General features: G+C 26.3%; 5 protein-coding genes across 5 annotated transcripts; 4 read left to right on the top strand and 1 right to left on the bottom strand.

Moving 5' to 3' along the window:
- Positions 1-14,725: 14,725 nt before the first annotated feature.
- GO595_002458 (cob(I)yrinic acid a,c-diamide adenosyltransferase) lies at positions 14,726-15,274 on the top strand (the record flags this gene model as incomplete). Its single annotated transcript, XM_067915370.1, has 1 exon — positions 14,726-15,274. The coding sequence occupies one exon, from the start codon at positions 14,726-14,728 to the stop codon at positions 15,272-15,274; it is 549 nt and encodes a 182-aa protein (XP_067777395.1).
- Positions 15,275-17,209: 1,935 nt separating this feature from the next.
- Positions 17,210-17,596, bottom strand: GO595_002457 (Histone H2B; the record flags this gene model as incomplete). The annotated part of the gene is made up of 1 exon (XM_067915369.1): positions 17,210-17,596. One exon carries the CDS (start codon positions 17,594-17,596, stop codon positions 17,210-17,212), a length of 387 nt encoding a protein of 128 aa, XP_067777394.1.
- A 260-nt stretch (positions 17,597-17,856) lies between these two features.
- Positions 17,857-18,258, top strand: GO595_002456 (Histone H2A; the record flags this gene model as incomplete). The annotated part of the gene is made up of 1 exon (XM_067915368.1): positions 17,857-18,258. One exon carries the CDS (start codon positions 17,857-17,859, stop codon positions 18,256-18,258), a length of 402 nt encoding a protein of 133 aa, XP_067777393.1.
- Positions 18,259-18,478: 220 nt separating this feature from the next.
- Positions 18,479-19,825, top strand: GO595_002455 (Transmembrane amino acid transporter protein; the record flags this gene model as incomplete). The annotated part of the gene is made up of 1 exon (XM_067915366.1): positions 18,479-19,825. The coding sequence occupies one exon, from the start codon at positions 18,479-18,481 to the stop codon at positions 19,823-19,825; it is 1,347 nt and encodes a 448-aa protein (XP_067777392.1).
- Positions 19,826-20,808: 983 nt separating this feature from the next.
- GO595_002454 (UV excision repair protein RAD23-like A) lies at positions 20,809-21,858 on the top strand (the record flags this gene model as incomplete). The annotated part of the gene is made up of 1 exon (XM_067915365.1): positions 20,809-21,858. The coding sequence occupies one exon, from the start codon at positions 20,809-20,811 to the stop codon at positions 21,856-21,858; it is 1,050 nt and encodes a 349-aa protein (XP_067777391.1).
- Positions 21,859-24,426: the final 2,568 nt, after the last annotated feature.

Raw genomic sequence — 24,426 nt, 5'->3', positions numbered from 1 at the left:
TAAGTATTAAGTTAAAAACTCACTAATTAAATGTATGACTTCAACATAAAAAAGTAATATTTAAGGAAGTGAGTGTTTTTATTTATACCCCTTAATCAAATCGACGATATCATTTTCATTAGCCTTTGCAATCAGAAGAGGTGTAAAAAATTAATTACATAAATTCCAAATATTTAAATAAAATATCAAATTATTTAATAAAATTTTAACCAATACATATGAATATTTTTAGTGTTTATATTGATATTTTTATTGATTAGAAGTAATACAACCAAATCATCATTATCACTTATATTTGCCATAATAAGTGGTGTATCAAATAATTTGAATAAATTCCAAATTTCATCATGAAACATCGAAATATTTATTTACATATAAAATAAACAGAAATATATTTTTAGCATTAACATCAATTTTCTTATGTTTAACAAGTAATTCAACAATTACTGAATTGTCTTCTTCAGCTGCAAGATGGAGAGCAATATCAAATTATTTAAATAATTTCCAATTCTTTGATAAAAATATCAAATTATTCAATAAAATATTCAATCTCATAAATTAATATTTTTTGCATTAACATCAATTCCTTCAAATTTAAGAAGTGACCCAACAACACCTACATTATCCTTGAAAGATGCATGTAAAAGTGCTGTATCAAATAATTTTTAAATGTTTAATGAAAATATTAAATTAATTAATAAAACATTAAATGAAACAAAAAAAGATCTTTAGCATTAACATCAATTCCTTTTTGTTGAAGAAGTATTTTAACAATTTCATCATTATCACATATAGATGCAACTATAAGTGGAGTATTAAATAATTTAAATATATTCCGAATATTTTTGTAAAATATTAACATCAAAAAAATTGAAAAATATCTTTTACATTAACATTAGTTCCATTATTTTGAAGAAGAAATTGAAAATTTCGAAAAATTCTTTTTTCGAAAAAGTGACGCACAAGATTTGCTGTTAATTTTTTATTTCCAGAAAAAGAAAATAAATGCAAGATCCCAATCCCCCAGAAAAAGAAAATAAATACTCCTACTTGGAATTACTTATTGAACTCCAAAAAATCATCATGGGCTTATCTGATGAAAACCTTGATTTTTCAGTTCAACAAATATTGCAAAAATTTGAATCGAATTATCCATATACATTTAATATTGTCATTTGTAAATTGATTTATTTTGTATTCTGTTCAAGAAAGAATGAATTTGATATATACTTAAAATTTTTACAATTAATTCAAATGAAAGAAGATGAAATAAATGAAAATATACCTAAAATCATTACAATTTTTTCAAATTACATATCGAAAATGGAAAAGCAAGAAGCATATTATATATATAATATATTGATTCAACAAAATTTAACTAAAGCAAATATTTTAACAATTAAACGAACTAATTATTTTATTCATTACCATAAAAATATAAAACCCAAAAAATTTCAACGAGCAGAAAAAAATTTCTTGAAAAACATAGAAAAACTTTCAACGAATGATTTTGAACTTCATAAGCAATATGTTAAAGAAGGACATAATCCAAATGAAATAGCAAAAATCATTCGTAATGATGAAATAGAAAAACTTCAAGAAATATCATCACAACCAAAATTTGATTTTAATCAAATAATAGAACCATCAATTTATGAAAGATGTGATTTTGTTAATAAAGTAAATGTTACATTAATTGATTATGCAGCATTTTTTGGATCAGTTCAATGTTTTAAATATTTACTTATGAATAATGCAAATGTAATAAATACAGGTAAATATGCAGTTGCAGGTGGAAATCTAGAAATATTTCATTTATGTGAACAAAATCATTCATCATTAGAAGATGTAGATAAAACTGCAATTAAATTTCATCAAAATGATATATTTAAATATCTTTATGAAAATAAAATTATTGATAAATCAAACCAAGCTGATAAAACAATGCTTAATTATTTCCAAAAAATCTGTATTACTAGTGGTAATTACGAACTTTTATTATTTTTGGAAGGAGAAGGAATACAATATGATGATAAAAATATTTTAAAAGAAATAAAAATAGGAAATTTATTCCTTATTAAATATCTTCATATAAATAATCAAAATACAAATTTTTTAATATACTCTACAAAATCAGGTAATGTTGAAATTGTAAAATACTTTCTTGAACAAGAAGGAATTGATATTAATGCTAATGATAAAATTTGTTTTAATAATTTGAAATTTTAAAATAATATTTGGAAATTATTTCAATTATTTAATACAGCACTTATTTATGCATCTGAAAAGGGTTATACAGAAATTGTTAAATTACTTCTTGAACAAGAAGGAATTGATATTAATACTAAAAATATTTAAATTCTTTATTTGGAATTTTTTTTAATAATTTTATATTTCAAAATAATATTTGGAAATTATTTCAATTATTTTTTACAGCACTTATGAAAGCGTCTGAAAAAGGTCATACAGAAATTGTTAAATTACTTCTTGAACAAGAAGGAATTGATATTAATGCTGAAGATATTTATTTGTTTTATTTGATATTTATTTTAATAATTTTATATTTCAAAATAATATTTGGAAATTATTTCAATTATTTTTTACAGCACTTATGAAAGCGTCTGAAAAAGGTCATACAAAAATAGTTAAATTACTTCTTGAACAAGAAGGAATTGATATTAATGCTGAAGATATTTATTTGTTTTATTTAATATTTATTTTAATAATTTTATATTTCAAAATAATATTTGGAAATTATTTCAATTATTTAATACAGCACTTATAATATCATTGGAAAAAGGTCATACAGAAATTGTTAAATTACTTTTTGAAAAAGAAGGAATTGATATTAATGCTCAAAATATTTAAATTCTTTATTTGGTATTTATTTTAATAATTTTATATTTCAAAATAATATTTGGAAATTATTTAAATTATTTTTTACAGCACTTATGAAAGCGTCTGCAAAGGGTTATACAGAAATTGTTAAATTCCTTCTAGAACAAGAAGAAATTGATATTAATGCTAAAAATATTTATTTGTTTTATTTAGAATTTATTTTAATAATTTTATATTTCAAAATAATATTTGGAAATTATTTCAATTATTTAAAACAGCACTTATGTATGCATCTGAAAAGGGTTATACAGAAATTGTTAAATTACTTCTAGAACAAGAAGAAATTGATATTAATGCTGAAGATATTTATTTGTTTTATTTGATATTTATTTTAATAATTTTATATTTCAAAATAATATTTGGAAATTATTTAAATTATTGAATACAGCACTTATAGTATCATTGGAAAAAGGTCATACAGAAATTGTTAAATTACTTCTTGAACAAGAAGGAATTGATATTAATGCTCAAAATATTTAAATTCTTTATTTGGTATTTATTTTAATAATTTTATATTTCAAAATAATATTTGGAAATTATTTCAATTATTTAAAACAGCACTTATTTATGCATCTGAAAAGGGTTATACAGAAATTGTTAAATTACTTCTAGAACAAGAAGAAATTGATATTAATGCTGAAGATATTTATTTGTTTTATTTGATATTTATTTTAATAATTTTATATTTCAAAATAATATTTGGAAATTATTTAAATTATTGAATACAGCACTTATAGTATCATTGGAAAAAGGTCATACAGAAATTGTTAAATTACTTCTTGAACAAGAAGGAATTGATATTAATGCTCAAAATATTTAAATTCTTTATTTGGTATTTATTTTAATAATTTTATATTTCAAAATAATATTTGGAAATTATTTCAATTATTTAAAACAGCACTTATTTATGCATCTGAAAAGGGTTATACAGAAATTGTTAAATTACTTCTTGAACAAGAAGGAATTGATATTAATACTAATGATAAAATTTATTTTAATAATTTGAAATTTTAAAATAATATTTGGAAATTATTTCAATTATTTAAAACAGCACTTATTTATGCATCTGAAAAGGGTTATACAGAAATTGTTAAATTACTTCTTGAAAAAGAAGGAATTGATATTAATACTAATGATAAAATTTATTTTAATAATTTGAAATTTTAAAATAATATTTGGAAATTATTTCAATTATTTAATACAGCACTTATTTATGCATCTGCAAAGGGTTATACAGAAATTGTTAAATTACTTCTTGAACAAGAAGGAATTGATATTAATACTAAAAATATTTATTTGTTTTATTTAGAATTTATTTTAATAATTTTATATTTCAAAATAATATTTGGAAATTATTTCAATTATTTAATACAGCACTTATGTATGCATCTATGAATGGTAATACAGAAATTGTTAAATTACTTCTTGAAAAAGAAGGAATTGATATTAATGCTAATGATAAAATTTGTTTTAATAATTTGAAATTTTAAAATAATATTTGGAAATTATTTCAATTATTTAATACAGCACTTATTTATGCATCTGAAAAGGGTTATACAGAAATTGTTAAATTCCTTCTAGAACAAGAAGGAATTGATATTAATACTAAAAATATTTAAATTCTTTATTTGGAATTTTTTTTAATAATTTTATATTTCAAAATAATATTTGGAAATTATTTCAATTATTTAATACAGCACTTATGTATGCATCTATGAATGGTAATACAGAAATTGTTAAATTACTTCTTGAAAAAGAAGGAATTGATATTAATACTAATGATAAAATTTATTTTAATAATTTGAAATTTTAAAATAATATTTGGAAATTATTTCAATTATTTAATACAGCACTTATTTATGCATCTGCAAAGGGTTATACAGAAATTGTTAAATTACTTCTTGAACAAGAAGGAATTGATATTAATACTAAAAATATTTATTTGTTTTATTTAGAATTTATTTTAATAATTTTGGAATATTTCAAAATAATATTTGGAAATTATTTAAATTATTTAATACATCACTTATGTATGCATCTGCAAAGGGTTATACAGAAATTGTTAAATTACTTCTTGAAAAAGAAGGAATTGATATTAATAATAAAGATATTCACTTGTTTTGCTTAGAATTTATTTTAATAATTTGGAAATTCAAAATAATATTTGGAAATTATTTCAATTATTTGAAACAGCACTTATGTGGGCATCTTTTAATGGCCGTACAGAAATTGTTAAATTCCTTCTAGAACAAGAAGGAATTGATAATAATGCTAAAAATATTTATTTGTTTTATTAAGAATTTATTTTAATAATTTTATATTTCAAAATAATATTTGGAAATTATTTCAATTATTTAAAACAGCACTTATTTATGCATCTGAAAAGGGTTATACAGAAATTGTTAAATTACTTCTTGAAAAAGAAGGAATTGATATTAATACTAATGATAAAATTTATTTTAATAATTTGAAATTTTAAAATAATATTTGGAAATTATTTCAATTATTTAATACAGCACTTATTTATGCATCTGAAAAGGGTTATACAGAAATTGTTAAATTCCTTCTAGAACAAGAAGGAATTGATATTAATACTAAAAATATTTATTTGTTTTATTTAGAATTTATTTTAATAATTTTGGAATATTTCAAAATAATATTTGGAAATTATTTCAATTATTTAATACAGCACTTATTTATGCATCTGAAAAGGGTTATACAGAAATTGTTAAATTACTTCTTGAAAAAGAAGGAATTGATATTAATGCTCAAAGTATTTATTTGTTTTATTTAGAATTTATTTTAATAATTTTATATTTCAAAATAATATTTGGTACAGCACTTATAATATCATTGGAAAAAGGTCATACAGAAATTGTTAAATTACTTCTTGAAAAAGAAAGAATTGATATTAATTATAAAGATATTCACTTGTTTTGCTTAGAATTTATTTTAATAATTTGGAAATTCAAAATAATATTTGGAAATTATTTCAATTATTTGAAACAGCACTTATGTGGGCATCTTTTAATGGTCGTACAGAAATTGTTAAATTCCTTCTAGAACAAGAAGGAATTGATAATAATGCTAAAAATATTTATTTGTTTTATTAAGAATTTATTTTAATAATTTTATATTTCAAAATAATATTTGGAAATTATTTCAATTATTTAAAACATCACTTATGTATGCATCTGAAAAGGGTTATACAGAAATTGTTAAATTACTTCTTGAACAAGAAGGAATTGATATTAATACTAATGATAAAATTTATTTTAATAATTTGAAATTTTAAAATAATATTTGGAAATTATTTCAATTATTTAAAACAGCACTTATTTATGCATCTGAAAAGGGTTATACAGAAATTGTTAAATTACTTCTAGAACAAGAAGGAATTGATATTAATGCTCAAAATATTTAAATTCTTTATTTGGTATTTATTTTAATAATTTTATATTTCAAAATAATATTTGGAAATTATTTCAATTATTTAATACAGCACTTATTTATGCATCTGAAAAGGGTTATACAGAAATTGTTAAATTACTTCTTGAAAAAGAAGGAATTGATATTAATACTAATGATAAAATTTATTTTAATAATTTGAAATTTTAAAATAATATTTGGAAATTATTTCAATTATTTAATACAGCACTTATTTATGCATCTGCAAAGGGTTATACAGAAATTGTTAAATTACTTCTTGAACAAGAAGGAATTGATATTAATACTAATGATAAAATTTATTTTAATAATTTGAAATTTTAAAATAATATTTGGAAATTATTTCAATTATTTAATACAGCACTTATTTATGCATCTGCAAAGGGTTATACAGAAATTGTTAAATTACTTCTAGAACAAGAAGGAATTAATGATAATGCTCAAAGTATTTATTTGTTTTATTTGGTATTTATTTTAATAATTTTATATTTCAAAATAATATTTGGTACAGCACTTATAATATCATTGGAAAAAGGTCATACAGAAATTGTTAAATTACTTCTTGAACAAGAAGGAATTGATATTAATGCTAAAAATATTTATTTGTTTTATTTAGAATTTATTTTAATAATTTTATATTTCAAAATAATATTTGGAAATTATTTCAATTATTTAATACAGCACTTATTTATGCATCTGAAAAGGGTTATACAGAAATTGTTAAATTACTTCTTGAACAAGAAGGAATTGATATTAATGCTAAAGATATTTATTTGTTTTATTTGATATTTATTTTAATAATTTTATATTTCAAAATAATATTTGGAAATTATTTAAATTATTGAATACAGCACTTATAGTATCATTGGAAAAAGGTCATACAGAAATTGTTAAATTACTTCTTGAACAAGAAGGAATTGATATTAATACTAATGATAAAATTTATTTTAATAATTTTATATTTCAAAATAATATTTGGAAATCATTTCAATTATTTAATACAGCACTTATAATATCATTGGAAAAAGGTCATACAGAAATTGTTAAATTACTTCTTGAAAAAGAAGGAATTGATATTAATGCTAATGATAAAATTTATTTTAATAATTTGGAAATTCAAAATAATATTTGGAAATTATTTCAATTATTTAATACAGCACTTATTTATGCATCTGAAAAGGGTTATACAGAAATTGTTAAATTACTTCTAGAACAAGAAGGAATTGATATTAATGCTAAAAATATTCACTTGTTTTATTTATAATTTATTTTAATAATTTTATATTTCAAAATAATATTTCGAAATTATTTAAATTATTGAATACAGCACTTATAGTATCATTGGAAAAAGGTCATACAGAAATTGTTAAATTACTTCTTGAACAAGAAGGAATTGATATTAATGCTCAAAATATTTAAATTCTTTATTTGGTATTTATTTTAATAATTTTATATTTCAAAATAATATTTGGAAATTATTTCAATTATTTAAAACAGCACTTATTTATGCATCTGAAAAGGGTTATACAGAAATTGTTAAATTACTTCTTGAACAAGAAGGAATTGATATTAATGCTCAAAATATTTAAATTCTTTATTTGGTATTTATTTTAATAATTTTATATTTCAAAATAATATTTGGAAATTATTTCAATTATTTAATACAGCACTTATAATATCATTGGAAAAAGGTCATACAGAAATTGTTAAATTACTTCTTGAAAAAGAAGGAATTGATATTAATAATAAAGATATTTATTTCTTTTATTTTATTTTTCTTTTAATAATTTAATATTTCAAGATGATATTTGGAAATTATTTAAATTATATAAAACAGCACTTATAATATCATCGGAAAAAGGTCATACAGAAATTGTTAAATTACTTCTTGAAAAAGAAGGAATTGATATTAATACTAATGATAAAATTTATTTAAATTATTATATACATCACTTATTATATCGTTGGAAAAAGGTTACTTTGAAATCTTAAAATTACTTCTTGAACACGAAGGATTTGATATCAATGATATAAATATTTATTTGTTTTTATATAAAATTTAATTAAATCAAATTGGATTTCAATAAAATATTTGAAGTTTCATCTAAATATACAACTCATTACTTATTTATGCAATAGATATTAGAAACATTGAAATTATTAATATACTTATTGCTCAAGGAATTGATATTAATCTGAAATCAGCATATTTATATTATAAGATATTTTACATAATAATTTGATATTTTAAAATAATATTTGAAAATTATTTAAAGTATTTCAAACAGCACTTATATATGCAACTAATAAAGGTTATATAGAAATCGTTAAATTACTTCTTGAACAAGAAAGAATTGATATTAATGCTAAAGATAAAATTTATTTTAATCATATTGGATAACAAAATAATTTTTGGAATTAATATAATTTGTTTTCCACAGCTCTTATTTATGCATCTCGGAATGGTTACAGTTTTATTGCTAAAAAGCTTCTTATGCATAAAGGAATTGATATTAATGCTAAAGACATTAGATTTTATCTATTATTATCTATTTTAATTATTTGGCATCCATTAAAAATATTTGGAATTTTTTCATATTATTATCTACATCTTTAATATGGTCATCTACTAATGGTTACATTGAAATAGTTAAATTACTTCTTTCACAAGAAAGAATTGATATTAATGATAAAGATATTTATTTCTTTTATTTTATTTTTCTTTTAATAATTTAATATTTCAAGATGATATTTGGAAGTTATTTAAATTATTTAAAACAGCACTTATGCATGCATCTGAAAATGGTCATACAGAAATCGTTAAATTACTTCTTGAACAAGAAGAAATTGATATTAATGATAAAGATATTTATTTCTTTTATTTTATTTTTCTTTTAATAATTTAATATTTCAAGATGATATTTGGAAGTTATTTAAATTATTTAAAACAGCACTTATGTTTGCATCTGAAAATGGTCATACAGAAATCGTTAAATTACTTCTTGAACAAGAAGGAATTGATATTATGGCAAAAGATGTTAAATTATTCTGAATTATATTTATTTATATTGTTTAAAACTCAGAAAAAATATTTGGAAATTATTAAATTTATTTGAAACTTCGCTCAAGTTGGCAGCAAAAAATTCTCATGTCGAAATTGTTCAATTAATTCGTGAAAAATTACCAAATAAATGTATGTTTTGTTGAGAATAATATTATAATAATTGTCAAGAATAACTCGCTTAAATAGTCATCGTGACTCATGTAAAATCTTAATATAAAAATTAAAGAATAAAATTAATGGTTATCATGAATTTATTTTCATAATTTTAAAAGATGAAGGTAGTTTGAGATGTTGAAAATATAGACATGATGAACGAGAAAATAATTTATTAAGTTTGATCAAAAGTGATACATTTAGGAAAAGATATAATAAAATATATCAGCCCATGCATACAAACGAATTGTTATGATTGATTTTTTTATCAATTTTATTTTTCATTCTGCGTATGTAGTTTTAAAGAATATATCTTATAGGTGATAAACATATGGTTATTTTTAAAAAATCTTAAAGAATGAATCTTTTGATTTCTTTTTTATTTCATCAAATGATTTGATACTTTTTTGCCAAATCTTCCGAACTACATCCTCAATTAGAAAATTTATATATAAGTAAACACTTACAAATGAATTTTTACAAAATTACAGCAAAAGGATTCAAATTTGTTAATTTTGCCAATTTTGTTTCCACATATTTCTGTATTTTCTGTTTAATGTTCTCTGGTAGTAACTCATATTTCGGAGCTAGTTCGTCTGTTTCCCTTAATGCCTCTTCCTTTGTCAATTCAGGGATATCGAGATCAATTTTTGATGTTGAGCAATCATTCAAAAACCTCAAAAATCCACCTCGATTCATTAAGGATAGCATTCTTAGATCCTCTTGGAAATATTTCGATGTGTGGCCTTTGCACAAAAACAGGAAAACCTAAAGGTGAAGCGTTTCGTATCGGATCCAAAATTCCAAACTTTATTTTATCGTTGCCACTTTTTGCCACTTCATCGGCGTTTTCGAGGGAAATTTGGAAAACTTCTTTTGGACCAAATTCTGGTGAGGAGAGAACGACTGCATCGTAGCTCTCGCTTTCTATGAAATCTTTGTAAGTTAACCCAACAATTTTTTGGACACTTTCATTTTCGATAATTTCAGGTATTTCCTCGCTGAAATATTTCAACGTTTGAATTCAACGTTATCAAACAATTTGTCACGTGATAGAAGTAACCATGTTTCCATTGGAACTACTCCAAACCTGATTTCTGGAAATAGATTTGATAATTGATACAAATTTTCAAATCCTTGACTAAAAATCAAAAAGTTCGGGTTTAGCTGTAATTAATTCACTAGTTGGACATTCACATGAGTTATATATTCTGCCCGATTGATATAGTACGAGAAAAGGATTTTCATATTGAAAGGTAGATACAAGTTGAGGAACATCAGAAGAAATAAGTAAAGTAAACAACGGACGCTTAGATAAAATATTAAGTGAGTTTGAAAATAAATATTGAGCTTGCTCTGATAGAGGGTGTGGGACAATTACTAAAGCTAAAACAACAGGATTTTGGAAAATTACATCTTGAAATTCAACGTCCGTGTAATTTTTAAATTTAGGTGTGCTTGTTTTGTAATAGGGGACAAAAATACAGTTCGAAAAATTTTGAAGAGCAAAAAACAGCTGAAATGAATAGAGTGAACATCATCACCCCCTATTTAGTAGGGTTGGGTGGGCTCTGATATATCGATAAACCGCTGATAAAAATATCAGATTTTATCGATATTATCCTGATAAAAAAAGTGACCAACTTATATTCAAATTTCTTGTATCGTAATTGACGATAGCATCTAGCATTCAAATAAAAATCAATAAAACTGAAATATCTCATGAATAATCATGAATATACAAACTATTTTAGTTATAAATAATTTACTAATAATATCTAGAATATAATTATGCATAATATTAAAATTTAGTGAGAATGATAATTGATATATTTTTTTCGAAACTTAGTTTAAACTTTTAATACCAAAATAAACAAGCATTAAAACACTATAAGTAGAACTCAAAATGCATTAAAAATATATAAATTGGAAGATTAAATTAAATGCAATTTTATTTGACTAAATTATATAAATTTAGTTCGTTTTATATGGGGGCTGATAATTGCATTTGATTTTATCATATAAAATTTGCGATATTAGCATTATGTTAAAGTACGTTTTGAGCGAAGCGAAAATTATTCCAATGAAATAATCAAAAAGAGATATTTTAAAAAGTAACAAGTGGTAGTACTACCGACCGATACCACTTTTTGAAAAATGTGGAGTTTTGCGATGTTTGAAATTGATTCTTAATCGCAAATGCACTAAATGTGTAACCACAATTAGAATACTTTATCTTGATAGCATTCTAATTAATGCTCCTAAATTTTCGAAAATCAATTTTATAAATATACCATTTGAATTAGATAGATAATATAACCTCCAGAAATTGTAATTACTGTCAGTTTGATTTAGCATAAATATATATCCATTTTCACGAGATATTTTTATTTTTATGATGAAATTTTGAATATTATCATTCAGAACGATATGAAAATTTTGAATGCAGACTGTCACTTTTTTTATCAGGATAATCGATAAATATTTATCGATACCCATCCTTAATTTTAAGGTTGATTTGAGGCAAATTGTTTAACCGTATTCGAAATTAACGTCATTAACTTTTTGATTAATTTACTCAGTGACTTTTTATGTCATTTACATGTAAATAAGTTGCCAACTTTTTGACAAGTTTATATCATCGACTTTTTGTATACAGTCAGGCGCTTTTTATCTTGCAACAGTTTTGGTAGCTACGAACAAATGTTATTTCGTCATTACAAATTTTGTATACTTTATAACTCAAAATGTTGGAAAAAATGCCAACACCACACATCTAAGAAAGTTCACAAATTTTAAATACTATAAACCGTTTTTTTTATGAAAAACAAAGGCAATTCAATTAATGGACTGCGTGGAGTGCGTCATCATTGGTGACAACTACATTGGTAAAGCTGAACTGGCATATGCCTACCAAAATCATGGACTTAACCACGATTATAATGAATATAAAATTACAGTAGTTGATAATTATAGAATTGAAACTAATGTTAATGGGCAAGACGTATGTATAGATGTATGGGACACAACAGGTCAAGAAGAATATGAAAAGCTCAGACGAATTTCATATTCTTTTGCAGACGTTTTAATAATATGTTTTTCCCTCTTTTCTCCAGAATCTTTTCGTAATGTCGAGGAGATATGGTTAAAAGACATTAGAAAATATTGCAAAGGAGTACCATTCATTCTAGCTGGTTTGAAGAATGACCTTATAGATAATAGCTCTTCGGAAGAAATAATTACAACACAACAAGGGGAAGCAATGAAAAAAAAATTGGTGCTTATGGCTATATCGAGTGCTCTGTTGATAAATACTCAAGTGTAAACGAAGTTTTCGAATTAGCAATTCGGGCTTTCATAGCAAAAAAAGAAAAAGATTCGAAGGGATGTGAAATATATTAAAAAAATATATATTGTAAAAAAAAATCTTTTTTAAAGGAAGCACGTTTCCTTTCAGTGTTTCCTCTCTCGCAAAATAATTTAATATTTACATTTTTTCAAACCGCAACACACAATGATTGGCTACTTTACATCAATTAAACCGAAATTTACATCGATCGCATTTTAACGTACTCCCAGCCACCAAGTTCGTTTGCCAGAAAAGTCATTGGTAAAAGCGGTTTATAACAGAAGTGTTTCTGGACTTTATCATTGAATTTATTCATAGTGTAAATTTACAATCACAAAAATTTTATGGAATCCTCCTTTCCATATCTTCAACATTCCAAAGAAATGCAGATTACCAAGTTAAACATGAGCATCACATTCCAAACCTTTCACCATTACTAAAAATATTTCTTCAATTTGTTATAGATAAGCAACACTCTAATTCACACACAACAAAACATTTCAAGGCAACAAACCTTCAACTTTGAATGCCAAAAACGAAAATACGAAAGGAAATTTCTAATATTGAAGAGATTTCATTCAATCAAATTTAAAAGCAAACCCGATTTATTCAAACATTACCCTCCAAAAGTCTTCGGCGACATGGTGTTCTGCTTTATTTCTGGTTTCTTTACCAAAACTTATTTACCCTATTTGAAATTCTGTTATAAGAAACTGCCGCAGTGTACTCCTTCAAAAAGTGGCGATCGGAGCAGTTTTGCCAGTGGTTCTCTTTTTGAGGGGTTTACAGCGGTCATTGAATGAATTAACTTGCAAAATAACGGATCGGCACAAGAAGGAAAATTGAAGATTCCAACTTGAATTGCCATCTCTAACTCTTCGATTTTTTGAGTTGCCCATGGGAGCTTCCCAAATGCAATTGTGTAAAACGTAATACCAAGTGACCAAATGTCAGCTAAAAAAGGATCTGCATTTTGTCGAGTTATTACTTCCGGAGCCATATATGGACGAGATCCTGCACAGCTATTAACAACTTCCCCTTTCGTCAACTTTCTGCTTTGACCAAAGTCAGCAAGTTTTGGTCTTCCATAATTATCTAATAAGATATTTGCAGGTTTTATGTCTCTGTGAGCAACGTTTTGTTCATTAATAAACAATATATGTGTTTAAACTTTAAAAACATACCAACATGCAGACCACCGAATGGCTGCAGAAAGATTTTTCTTTACGATAGAATTAAATGAATGGAAAAGTGACATCACTCTTAAGAGCCACACCTCTGATGAAGGAAAAAAGATGAAACTGATGCAGATGCATCAAATGTTCTTCGGCATCAGGATACAATTTGGACAAGGTTTTCCAACCTGCTTCCCAAATAGTCAATAGAGATAACAAAATTAAAAAAAGAAGTATGCAAAATATTTTAATTTTTGTGTGTCCATTATTGTTTTCATTTTTTCGTTGTATTTTATATTATTTTAGATATTGTTGAAAAATTAATAAAGAGTAAACATTCCCTTGCATGAAAGATAGCTCTTTAAGGATGTTACTAATTAGTTTTTTGATTAATTAATTGATTTTTCCAAGGAAACATTCTAGTAATTAAAATAATATTGATTGCCAAATGTATATAAAACGTTATCGCCATAGGAATTTTTCTGTCTTACATATCTACCCTGCTAGACAAAATGAAAAAAACTTGCCTTTTGTCCAATTGGAGAAAAAATCGTGTTTCGTTCAATTTGCTCATATCAAAGACATATGAGGTGAAATTTTTTTATGATTTTATGTTAACGTCTGGGAATCACAAACTATATGGAAAATCCACAAAAGCTTCCTTCAATTTCAACGTGTGCTGGTGACACCGGAACATCTTCGCTTGGATTTGGTGGAAGAATTCCAAAAGATTCATTAATTTTTGAATTAATTGGAAGTTTAGATGAGCTAAATTCACTCCTTGGAGTATGTGCATGCTATTGCGAAGGTGAAGTTGTTGAAATACTTCAGCAGATTCAACATAAAATTTTCGATGTTTCAGCATGTATAGCATGTAATTATGATCCTGACGAAACTATTTTATCTTTTGTCAACAAAATAAACTCATGGGAAATAGAGTATAATCAAAAGATCACGCAATTTAAAAAATTTATTCTTCCTGGTGGACATATATCATCAGCGTATCTTCATCTTGCAAGAACAGTCTGTCGTCGCGCGGAAAGAGCTGAAGTGCGCTGCTATTTAGATCATAAAAATGGGAAAATTATCTGTCAAATCCTTAATCGACTTTCTGATTTACTTTTTATTCTTGCAAGGTATCACAACACAATACATGGTGTTCAAGACATACTGTATATAAAGAAGTAAAACTAGCTCAACTCGTGATGCAAGAGGAAGTTATCAATATCAATTGATAGTAAAAAATCTTATTATTTGATTAATCTTTTCACACTTTTTTATTTATTATTTTTTTATAAATTAATATGAGAACGAGTTTTGTGAAAAAAAAAACATATTTATAAACTTCTGTATATAGAGAGAAGTTGCATAAAAATTCGATGTTATATTTTGAAATTTGTTATTTTTGAATATTATGAGAGTTTTAAATTTTTATATTAATGATTTGGTAATAAATTTTTGTAACACTTGATTAATCAAAATTATATAACTTTTCACTAATGTATCTATTTTAAAAGATTTCCCGATATCTCACATCATTTTGTTTGTATGTTTCTTGTGCTATTTGCATTTGCATATTCCAAGTTTCAGATGATTATTTATGGTGATACAAAAAATTGTGATATTTTTAATAGGCAGAAAAAAGTTGAAACATTTAGAGATAGGCTTAATTATTCAAAAGGCATTTCTCTTATAAGAGAACACATTCATTTTTATCAAAAATTATGTGATATATCGAAATCAATTAGCTGTAATGAATTTATTTGTACTTGTGATTTTTCAACTGCAAGTATTATTGGTCAAATGATCAAAGGAGATCTTGTATATATTAACGTAAATCAAGGAGATTATTCCAATGAAATATTTAATTTTTCTTTAATTAAAAATCACACAAAAATTTTAGTTAATACTCAGACGAAAATATATGTTGCAGGTGGCGACTTTTCATATTTAATTACAGATATCTACTTTGATGGGATTATAGATTTTAAAGGAAAATTTATAGGAAATAATGTTTATTTAATAAATTCCCTTCCTCGAAATTATCTTCCTAGAGGAAGTAAAATTTATGCAAAACATGCTTATTCAGACAGTTATGAGCAACTAATGGAAATCAATGCTCCCAAAAAAACATTAATTGTAAAAAACTTGGAAGGAATTAAAATCCATGTAAGGGGGTATGAATATTTTTATCATGGTGCCCGTATTAGACTTTCAAATGTTTTTAGACTTATGGTGAATCCATATGATTTTTCTACTAACATCACTTTTGTAGTAGATGAATATACAATAGGATATGCAAAGCCAATTTCTATATTTTTTGAAAATCCATCATATGCACTTTTTTCACACCTTCATAATGAAACATACTTATTAAAAATAATGGATTTTTATACTTTAGATGATTTAATAAAAATATCCAATGCTAAGATTGGTTTCAATTTTATTGGAAACTGGAAAGAAGCTACAGGCTTTGAATTGAAAATAATTGTAACACCTGGTTCTATGAATCATATAGACACATCTGGAATTCCAAGTTATATAAAATATAAAGTAAAACAAAAAAGGATTTAAATCAAATTCTAAAAAAGTAATTGATTAAAAGCAAAAGAAAAAAGCATATTTGCTTTTGTTTTACTTATCTTTTTTGAGTAAAACATTTAATTTCAATTTTACTTTATATTATTATAATAAAGTGACATCAGAAGAAGGAAAGTATTATTCAATTTTCACCTTTAATACCCTGTTCAGATTAACATTTACATAATGAGGATTGAAAATTAATATTGATTTAAAATTAATTTTTTTTACTGTGCTTTATCAAGAATTATTGGAAATCAGCAAAATTAAATTTATAAGAGTTGCCATATGTGACATCAGAAGAAGGAAAATTTGAAATCAGTTGCAAAACAATTATTTGTATCAATGATTCTAATGGAAACAAGGAACATCAATAAGTCATTTTTTGGAAAATGTTTATGATAAGCAGCTTTTTGAAGAAAGTTTTTAATAAAAAAGAATAATTAAGATCTTAACGAATTCTTTGTGATACAATTTGATAATTACAAAAATATGTTTCATTGGAAAAGGTTTGTTTATGATGAATTTTTTAAAAAAATCAATTTATTCTGCATTGAATTTAGCAACAGCTTTACCACCTTCTGAAACTGCATGTTTTGCAAGATCTCCTGGGAGAACAAGTCTAACTGCTGTTTGTATTTCGCGGGATCCGAGCGTATTTCTATCATTCATATCAACAAGTCGAGCTCCTTCTCTTGCTATACGTTCAAATATATCTGTAACAAAGTTATTCATGACCAACATTGCCTTGTTAGAAATACCAATATCTGGGTGAACTTGTTTAAGAACTTTGAAAATGTAAGAAGAAAATGATTCATTCCTCTTCTTATGACGTTGTTTCTTTTCTTTTTCAGTTTCTGCTGGAGCTTCTCCTTCTACAGCTGGCTTCTTTTCTGTTGGAGTCTTTGAGGCTGGTTTCTTAGTTGACATCTTTAAAATGATTCCTTTATCATTTCCCACCAAAATTCAGTTCATCTATAAAATGTCATTTTAAGTCCATTATTATTCAATTAGTTTTTTTAATAGAATTATGATGTCATTTTAATACCCAATTTATTGATGTAAAAATTTCAATGATTTTTAATGTCATTTTGAGCCAAATAAATTTTTATTTGAAAATTATATCAAAACCCGGTAAAAATTCTCGGCACTAACTTGTCAATATTTAACCCAGGTAATCATTATTTTAAATGCCAGCCAAGAAAGGTGTTAAGAAAACAGCTACAAAGACAGCAGTTGATGGAGAACGTGCTCATCCAAAGACAAGATCAAGTCGTGCAGGACTTCAATTCCCTGTTGGACGTCTTCATCGTTTCCTTCGTGAAGGTCGTTATGGAGATCGTGTTGGTGCAGGCGCTCCAGTATTCATGGCAGCAGTTCTTGAATATCTTACTGTTGAAGTTCTTGAACTTGCAGGTAATGCAGCTCGCGATAATAAGAAGACAAGAATTTCACCACGTCACATTATGCTTGCAATCCGCAATGATGAAGAATTAAATCAACTTCTTGAAAATGTAACAATTGCATCTGCAGGCGTTGTTCCACATATTCATAAAGTACTTCTTGGTCAAACAAAGAAGAAGGAAGAGTAAGTAATTTATCTGTAAACTCTAATTTTTCCGCAAAAGTATTCGCTCATTCAAATTTTAGCTCTTTTCTGTACGTTATGTAAAAATCGCGTTTAATAAACCGCTTTTGATAGGGCACTGTAAGGTTAATAATGACCGTTAGCCCAACATTCAGTCATTTTTACGGTTTGTAGAACAACTCCTATCAAAAAGTGACGAATTGAATAGGCTGATGTTTTCAGAAATGGAAGAAAACAAAGAAGTGCATGCCACTGAAGATGGCCCACTTATATTTGATTCTCAATCTCTCCAAAATGAGAAATTGTTTGGTGATGGACAAGATCTCAATTATACTGACACAATTGGCGATTTTACTGAGTTATCCAATGCTCAACAACAACCTCAAGTCAGTTTCTTTTCAACTGTTATGAACCTTCTTAACTCACTTGTTGGTTCTGAAATTCTTTCAATTTCTAGTACCATGAATTATTGTGGTCTAGTAACATCTGTAGCATTAATGACTCTTGCAGCTTTTCTTTCTTACATGGCAACAATCATGATTGTTCGTCTTCAATTTCGTACACATTCTGAAAGTATGAATGATATGGCCCGAAAATTATTAGGCAAATGGGGCTCATTAGGTCTAACAATTCTTACATTACTTTTCACTTATTCATGTTGTGTAGCTTATCTTATCATAGGAGGTGATAATATTAAGTCGTGGTTATCTCTTCTTCATCATGAAGAATGGATGATGGGATCCAAGCGATATTTAACCATGTTTATATATTCTTTAGTTTTACCAGTCGCACTTACCATTCCACGTAAGTTAGGATTCTTATCCATATTTTCAACATTTTCCATTTTCTGTCTCTTTGTATACGCCATTGTTATGATATGGAAGTGCAGTGCCTCATTAGCCTCTAATGGCATAAATGTCACCACCAAGACTGCGACAATAAATTTGAGTTTCTTTAACGCATTAGCTATTTACGCCTTAATGTTTGCGTTACCAGCCATTGTTTTACCCATCATTAAGAACGCAGACCCACGAATTCGTTCACGTTATCGAATTATCGGAACCGCATTTATGTCATGCTACTTATTTGTGTTAATTCCTGGCGTTTTGGGCTACTTAAACTTCGGAAGTTCAGTTAATGAGATCATTTTAAACAATTTCTCGAATCGTGATGTCATCATTCAAGTCATTCGTGTTGCATTCTTTGTCGTAGTTACTGCATCATTCCCAGTAATTGCATTAACAATATCAGCCGATCTCTCTGCGTTGATATTTAATGTTTTTAATCCGGCTGAATTGCCATGGAAAAAACGAGCCATCGTTTTATTGGTTACTAATATCCCACCAGTAGTTATTGCTATGGCTTGTCCAAGTATCGCACCTGTTCTGTCTATTGGAGGAGCTTTGGGTGGCTGTATGACAAGTTTCTTCTTCCCGCCTTTGTTATGGATTAAGAACTCTTCTCATGGCTTCAAATATTATAAGAACATATTATGCTTATGTTTGTCTGTGTTTGGTGTGGTATCTGCTGCTATAGCTACATACCAAGCAGTCGTAGATGTTGTAAAATGAACATCAACAAGTCATAAAATAAAGCATTGAACTAAGTTTTAATTTTGAGTGTAACGCTAAATAACCGTTAATTCATCCTTTATAAAGTAATTGTTATTCATTAAAAGTATTTTTACTGACTAAAAACACCTGTGTTATGTTTATAGTGTTACGAAAAAACAATATTACATAAAAAGAAAAATTTATTAATAAATCAATTTTCATCACCACCACTATAATATATTATTTATCGAAAAATATATTGTCCATTATATGAAATTCTGTATCTTTATTTTTCTTTTTCCGGAATACTTAGCTTTACTTCAAGTTTCATTCCTTTACAATCAGAAGGTTGACCGGAAGCCTTTAATAGAGCTTTGATAGCTTCTTGTGGAAGGTCAACTGTAATATACCTAGGGATTTCGTCGTGATTTTTCTTTTCTTTTTCTTTTTCTTTTTTTTTATCTTTTGATTTTGATTTTTTTTGTTTTGGTGGATCACGATCGCTTCTTCTTCTCTTACTTTTGGTTTGATCATCAAGATCTCTATCAATCTTTTCGTTCAGTTCTTTGGAGAATTTTCTGCTCATTAGTGTTTGACAATGTTTGTTAGCAATACAGGGCACCCCAATTTGTACTCAGAAAACCAGTAAAAAAAACAAATGCCCACGCGTGGCAACTGTTATCAGGTAAAACAAGACAGTGGGTTCTTATGAATTTACCTAAAAGTCTAAAAAGATTTTTCTCTGAAATCACACCAAAATAGAAGTTTGAAATATGCATATTTCTATAAATTTTTTTTTATTAATATAAGCAATATTTTCATGTACAATTAATACCATTATCATATATATTCTGTTTTTTAGGTTAATAAGAGAATTTTGGTTTACTTCATTATTTAATCCGATTAATGCTTTTTTATTCAAAAGATTTTCGGTTTTTGTCAGGTCGCCCCCAAAAGTGACAAATTAACTGGCCAACTAAAGAAAATTTGTCATTTTTGAAATGGTTCTCATTACATTTAGAACTGTAACAGGAAAAGTTTTTAGCATCGAAATGGATCCATCTACCACAATCGAGCAAGTTAAGGAGCTTGTTCAAAAAGAGCTAAACATCACAACCCAAGTGAAAATTATATTCAAATGCAAGATTCCACCAAATGACGCAACAATTGAATCTCTTAACCTTGGTCCAAAGGATTTCGTTGTTGTTCATGTTCAAGCCCAAAAGCCAGCTCCTGCTCCAGCGCCAGCTCCAGCCCCTGCTCCAGCGCCAGCACCAGCTCCATCTCCTGCTACCCCAGCTCCAGCACCCACACCCGCACCTGCACCAACACCAGGTCCAGCTCCATCACAACCAACAATTGCTCCATTACCCGAAATTCATCGTCCACCACCTCAAATGCCAGGCGCACGTCCACAAATGCCTGACCAACCACGCATTGAAGATACTCCTGAATTTGCTTCCAATGTTACCCAACTCATGGATCTTGGATTTGCCAAAGAGGACTGTGAAGCCGCACTCCGCGCAGCTTTTGGTAATGTAGAGCGTGCTGCTGAGTATTTGTTTTCTGGTGAGATTCCTCAAGATTCCGATCTTGAACTTGAACGTCAAGCCTTGCAACAACGTGAACAATTAGTCCAACTCCTTTCAGCCAACCCTGCTGCCATTGAGAATATTGTTGAGTCCATTGAGCAAAATAATCCACAATTAGGAGCTGCCGTTCGTCAACAACCGGAAATCCTTATCCAAAGTCTTGGCTTGGATCCTGCCAACTTTGACTGCGAAGGAGTTCGAAATCATACAGCTCAACCAATGATGTTCGGATATGGGCAACCACCACCTTCACCACAACAACAACCCCAAACAAGACCAGTGCAACCACCAATGCAACCTGGAGAGAATTTATTAGCAAGATATACCGAGGAAGAGAAACAAGCAATTAAAAGATTACAAGAATTGGGTAACTATCCTTTACCTTATGTATTACAATGCTATGAGGCTTGCGATAAAAACGAAGAAATGGCTGCAAATTTACTGCTGTCAATGAACTAAGTAAAAAAAAATTATCAATAAAATTATCAAAACGATAGCTGATTTTCTAAGAAAAATTCGACTTTTTCAATCAAACCATCTACGTTGCATATCGCAAAGTTTGGAAAATAAATCAGTTTTTACACTGTATATATGTGTTAGAATATAATTTTATGTACAAATTTTTAAAATGAATTTCAAATAATATTCAATAACAGGAGTGATTTCTTAAATAAAATTGGATTAAAATATTTTAACAACTATATAATCATAGATATTGTTAAATTATTTCATAAGCGAAAAAGAATTGATGTTTATAGGAGATAAAACTTATATGCTGTATTTTGTATTACAAAATAATATTTGGTGATTAACGATTATATTTAATACAGCACTGATATTGACATTAGAACTTAATCGAACAAAAAAGTTAGATTACTTCTTGGCAAAAAAGGAATTGATGCTTAATTTTGTTTTAATTTGTTTGATGTTAATTTACTAATAATGTAAAATAACATAATTGCAATAAAATATAATGATAGATTTTGTAGTTGAAACAAATTTAAAAAATAAAAAGTTTTGCCTGCGAGCGGAGTCGAACCGCCGACCTTTCGCTTACAAGGCGAACGCAATAACCACTATGCTACGCAGGCAGCTGTTTTTCATTTTTCGATTAATATTGATGATAATTAAATTTTATCTTAAGGTTCTTAGTTTCTTCAATTTGTTGAATCGTTGTGAAGTGTGACTCCAAATATAAAAGTTATTCTTTTTATACATCCAGAAAACAAAATTCAGAAGAGCTAATTTTTCTCTTAAAAACTCCATAAGAATTATATTGAAGACTTCCTAAATCATGAAATTTAAAAAATATCTTAAAATGATGACAAAGAAAAACTTCAAGAAATATTATCACAACACCTTTTAAGATAATATTCATCAACTTCTTCGTGGTTAAGTGGTCCTTAACACAACAATCAAATATTTTGACGGTAAATGTAAAATATTGAATTTATTGTATGTCATTGTTAATTTTTTTTGGTCATTTTCATCAAACTTCTTCTTTTTTCTAATTAATCCCCTTTACCACTATCCTAACAGAAAATTTTCTTGATTTAAATTCTTTTTTTTACAAAATCTTGTCGAATCATCCATCACATTCTGCAAAACCCTAAATATATCTTCAAAATATTTAAACGTTCGCCCATTCAATCCATACATCATATCACATGGAAGAGTTAACCAATCTTTTAGCTTCATTTAAAGATCTTGACGCAAATAACACAATTCTTGCATTCCAAAAAATACAGACAATATTGCTATCTTTTGAAAGAGACGAAGTTTTCAAAATAATTACACAAATATATCAGCAAATCATTCAGCTCACAGAAACATACGGAGAGAAGGCTCAAGATATTTTTTTTCAATTTATAGTTTTGGTAATGCAAATGTATTTAAGACCGGCAGAACTTCCAATTTTAAAAATGAATTCAAAAAATTTATATTTATTTTCCGCTATTGCTAATATAGAAAAGATCAGAAATTCTGATACATTCGTAGATATGTTTTTTGCTTACATCAAAAATGGGTTATCTACATTTCAACCAAGTGATCCTTCTAAATTTTATACCATAACTCACCATAAGTTTATAAAGTCAGCTTCATTTGTTATCAATAGGATTTCAGATTCTGAATATAATAGTTTCATCGTAACTTTTTTCGATCTGATATCAGATTTGTCTCCTGAAACAACAAATTTTTCTAATCTTTCATTCATTTCAGAAGTTTTTACACATATAGTTAAAAGACTTAACAGACGTAAGAATGAAATTAATCAACGTCGAATTACTCAAATGTTACTGCTATATACTAACGGTTGCCCACATCAAATTTCGTATAAAGTATTCATTGCCTGGTTCTTTTATTTCAAAAAGTACTTAACCAAAAACAATTTAAATTGTTTTTCAGAACAAATAGAAATTGTGTCATCGTTTTTTAACGGCTACAAAAGTGCCGTTTTTTATGGTAACTTATTAAAATGGGACATGATTTTTCCATTTTTTAATATCCTTAAAACATTTGATCAACAATGTTGTATTATCAAAGTTATCATTGAACTCATTCTCAATCTTAAAGAAAACATTCGAGATCAAATTCCAAATTTTAATTTATTTCCGAAATTTATTTTTTTCCAATATAAAAGACATGAAAATTCATTATGGAGTTTAATATATTTTGTCGAATTAATTATCTCGATATTTAAAATTGATTTATATAAGATCAAATCATTTAATGGTACAATTATTCGACCTGAAAACAATGATAATAACATAATAACCAAAAAAATCTCATTTATTAATCAAGTACAAAACAAAGATGTTCATACACATATTGATACAGAATTATATACCAAATTTAATTTTAAAGAGTTTAATACTAATGAAGAAGCTTATGAATATTTAACAAGACAAATTCAAGACTTTGAACAACGACTTATTCGAATTAATATCCTTTTAAATTTCTTAAATGTATTCACAACATTTGTACATTCAAACATGAATTGGTTAAATATAAATTCGAATTTTTTAA

This window comes from Histomonas meleagridis (assembly GCF_020186115.1).
Source record: "Histomonas meleagridis strain 2922-C6/04-10x chromosome Unknown contig_18, whole genome shotgun sequence".
Classification (NCBI taxonomy): Eukaryota; Parabasalia; order Tritrichomonadida; family Dientamoebidae; genus Histomonas; species Histomonas meleagridis.
This window is presented reverse-complemented; position numbering and strand designations above follow the sequence as displayed.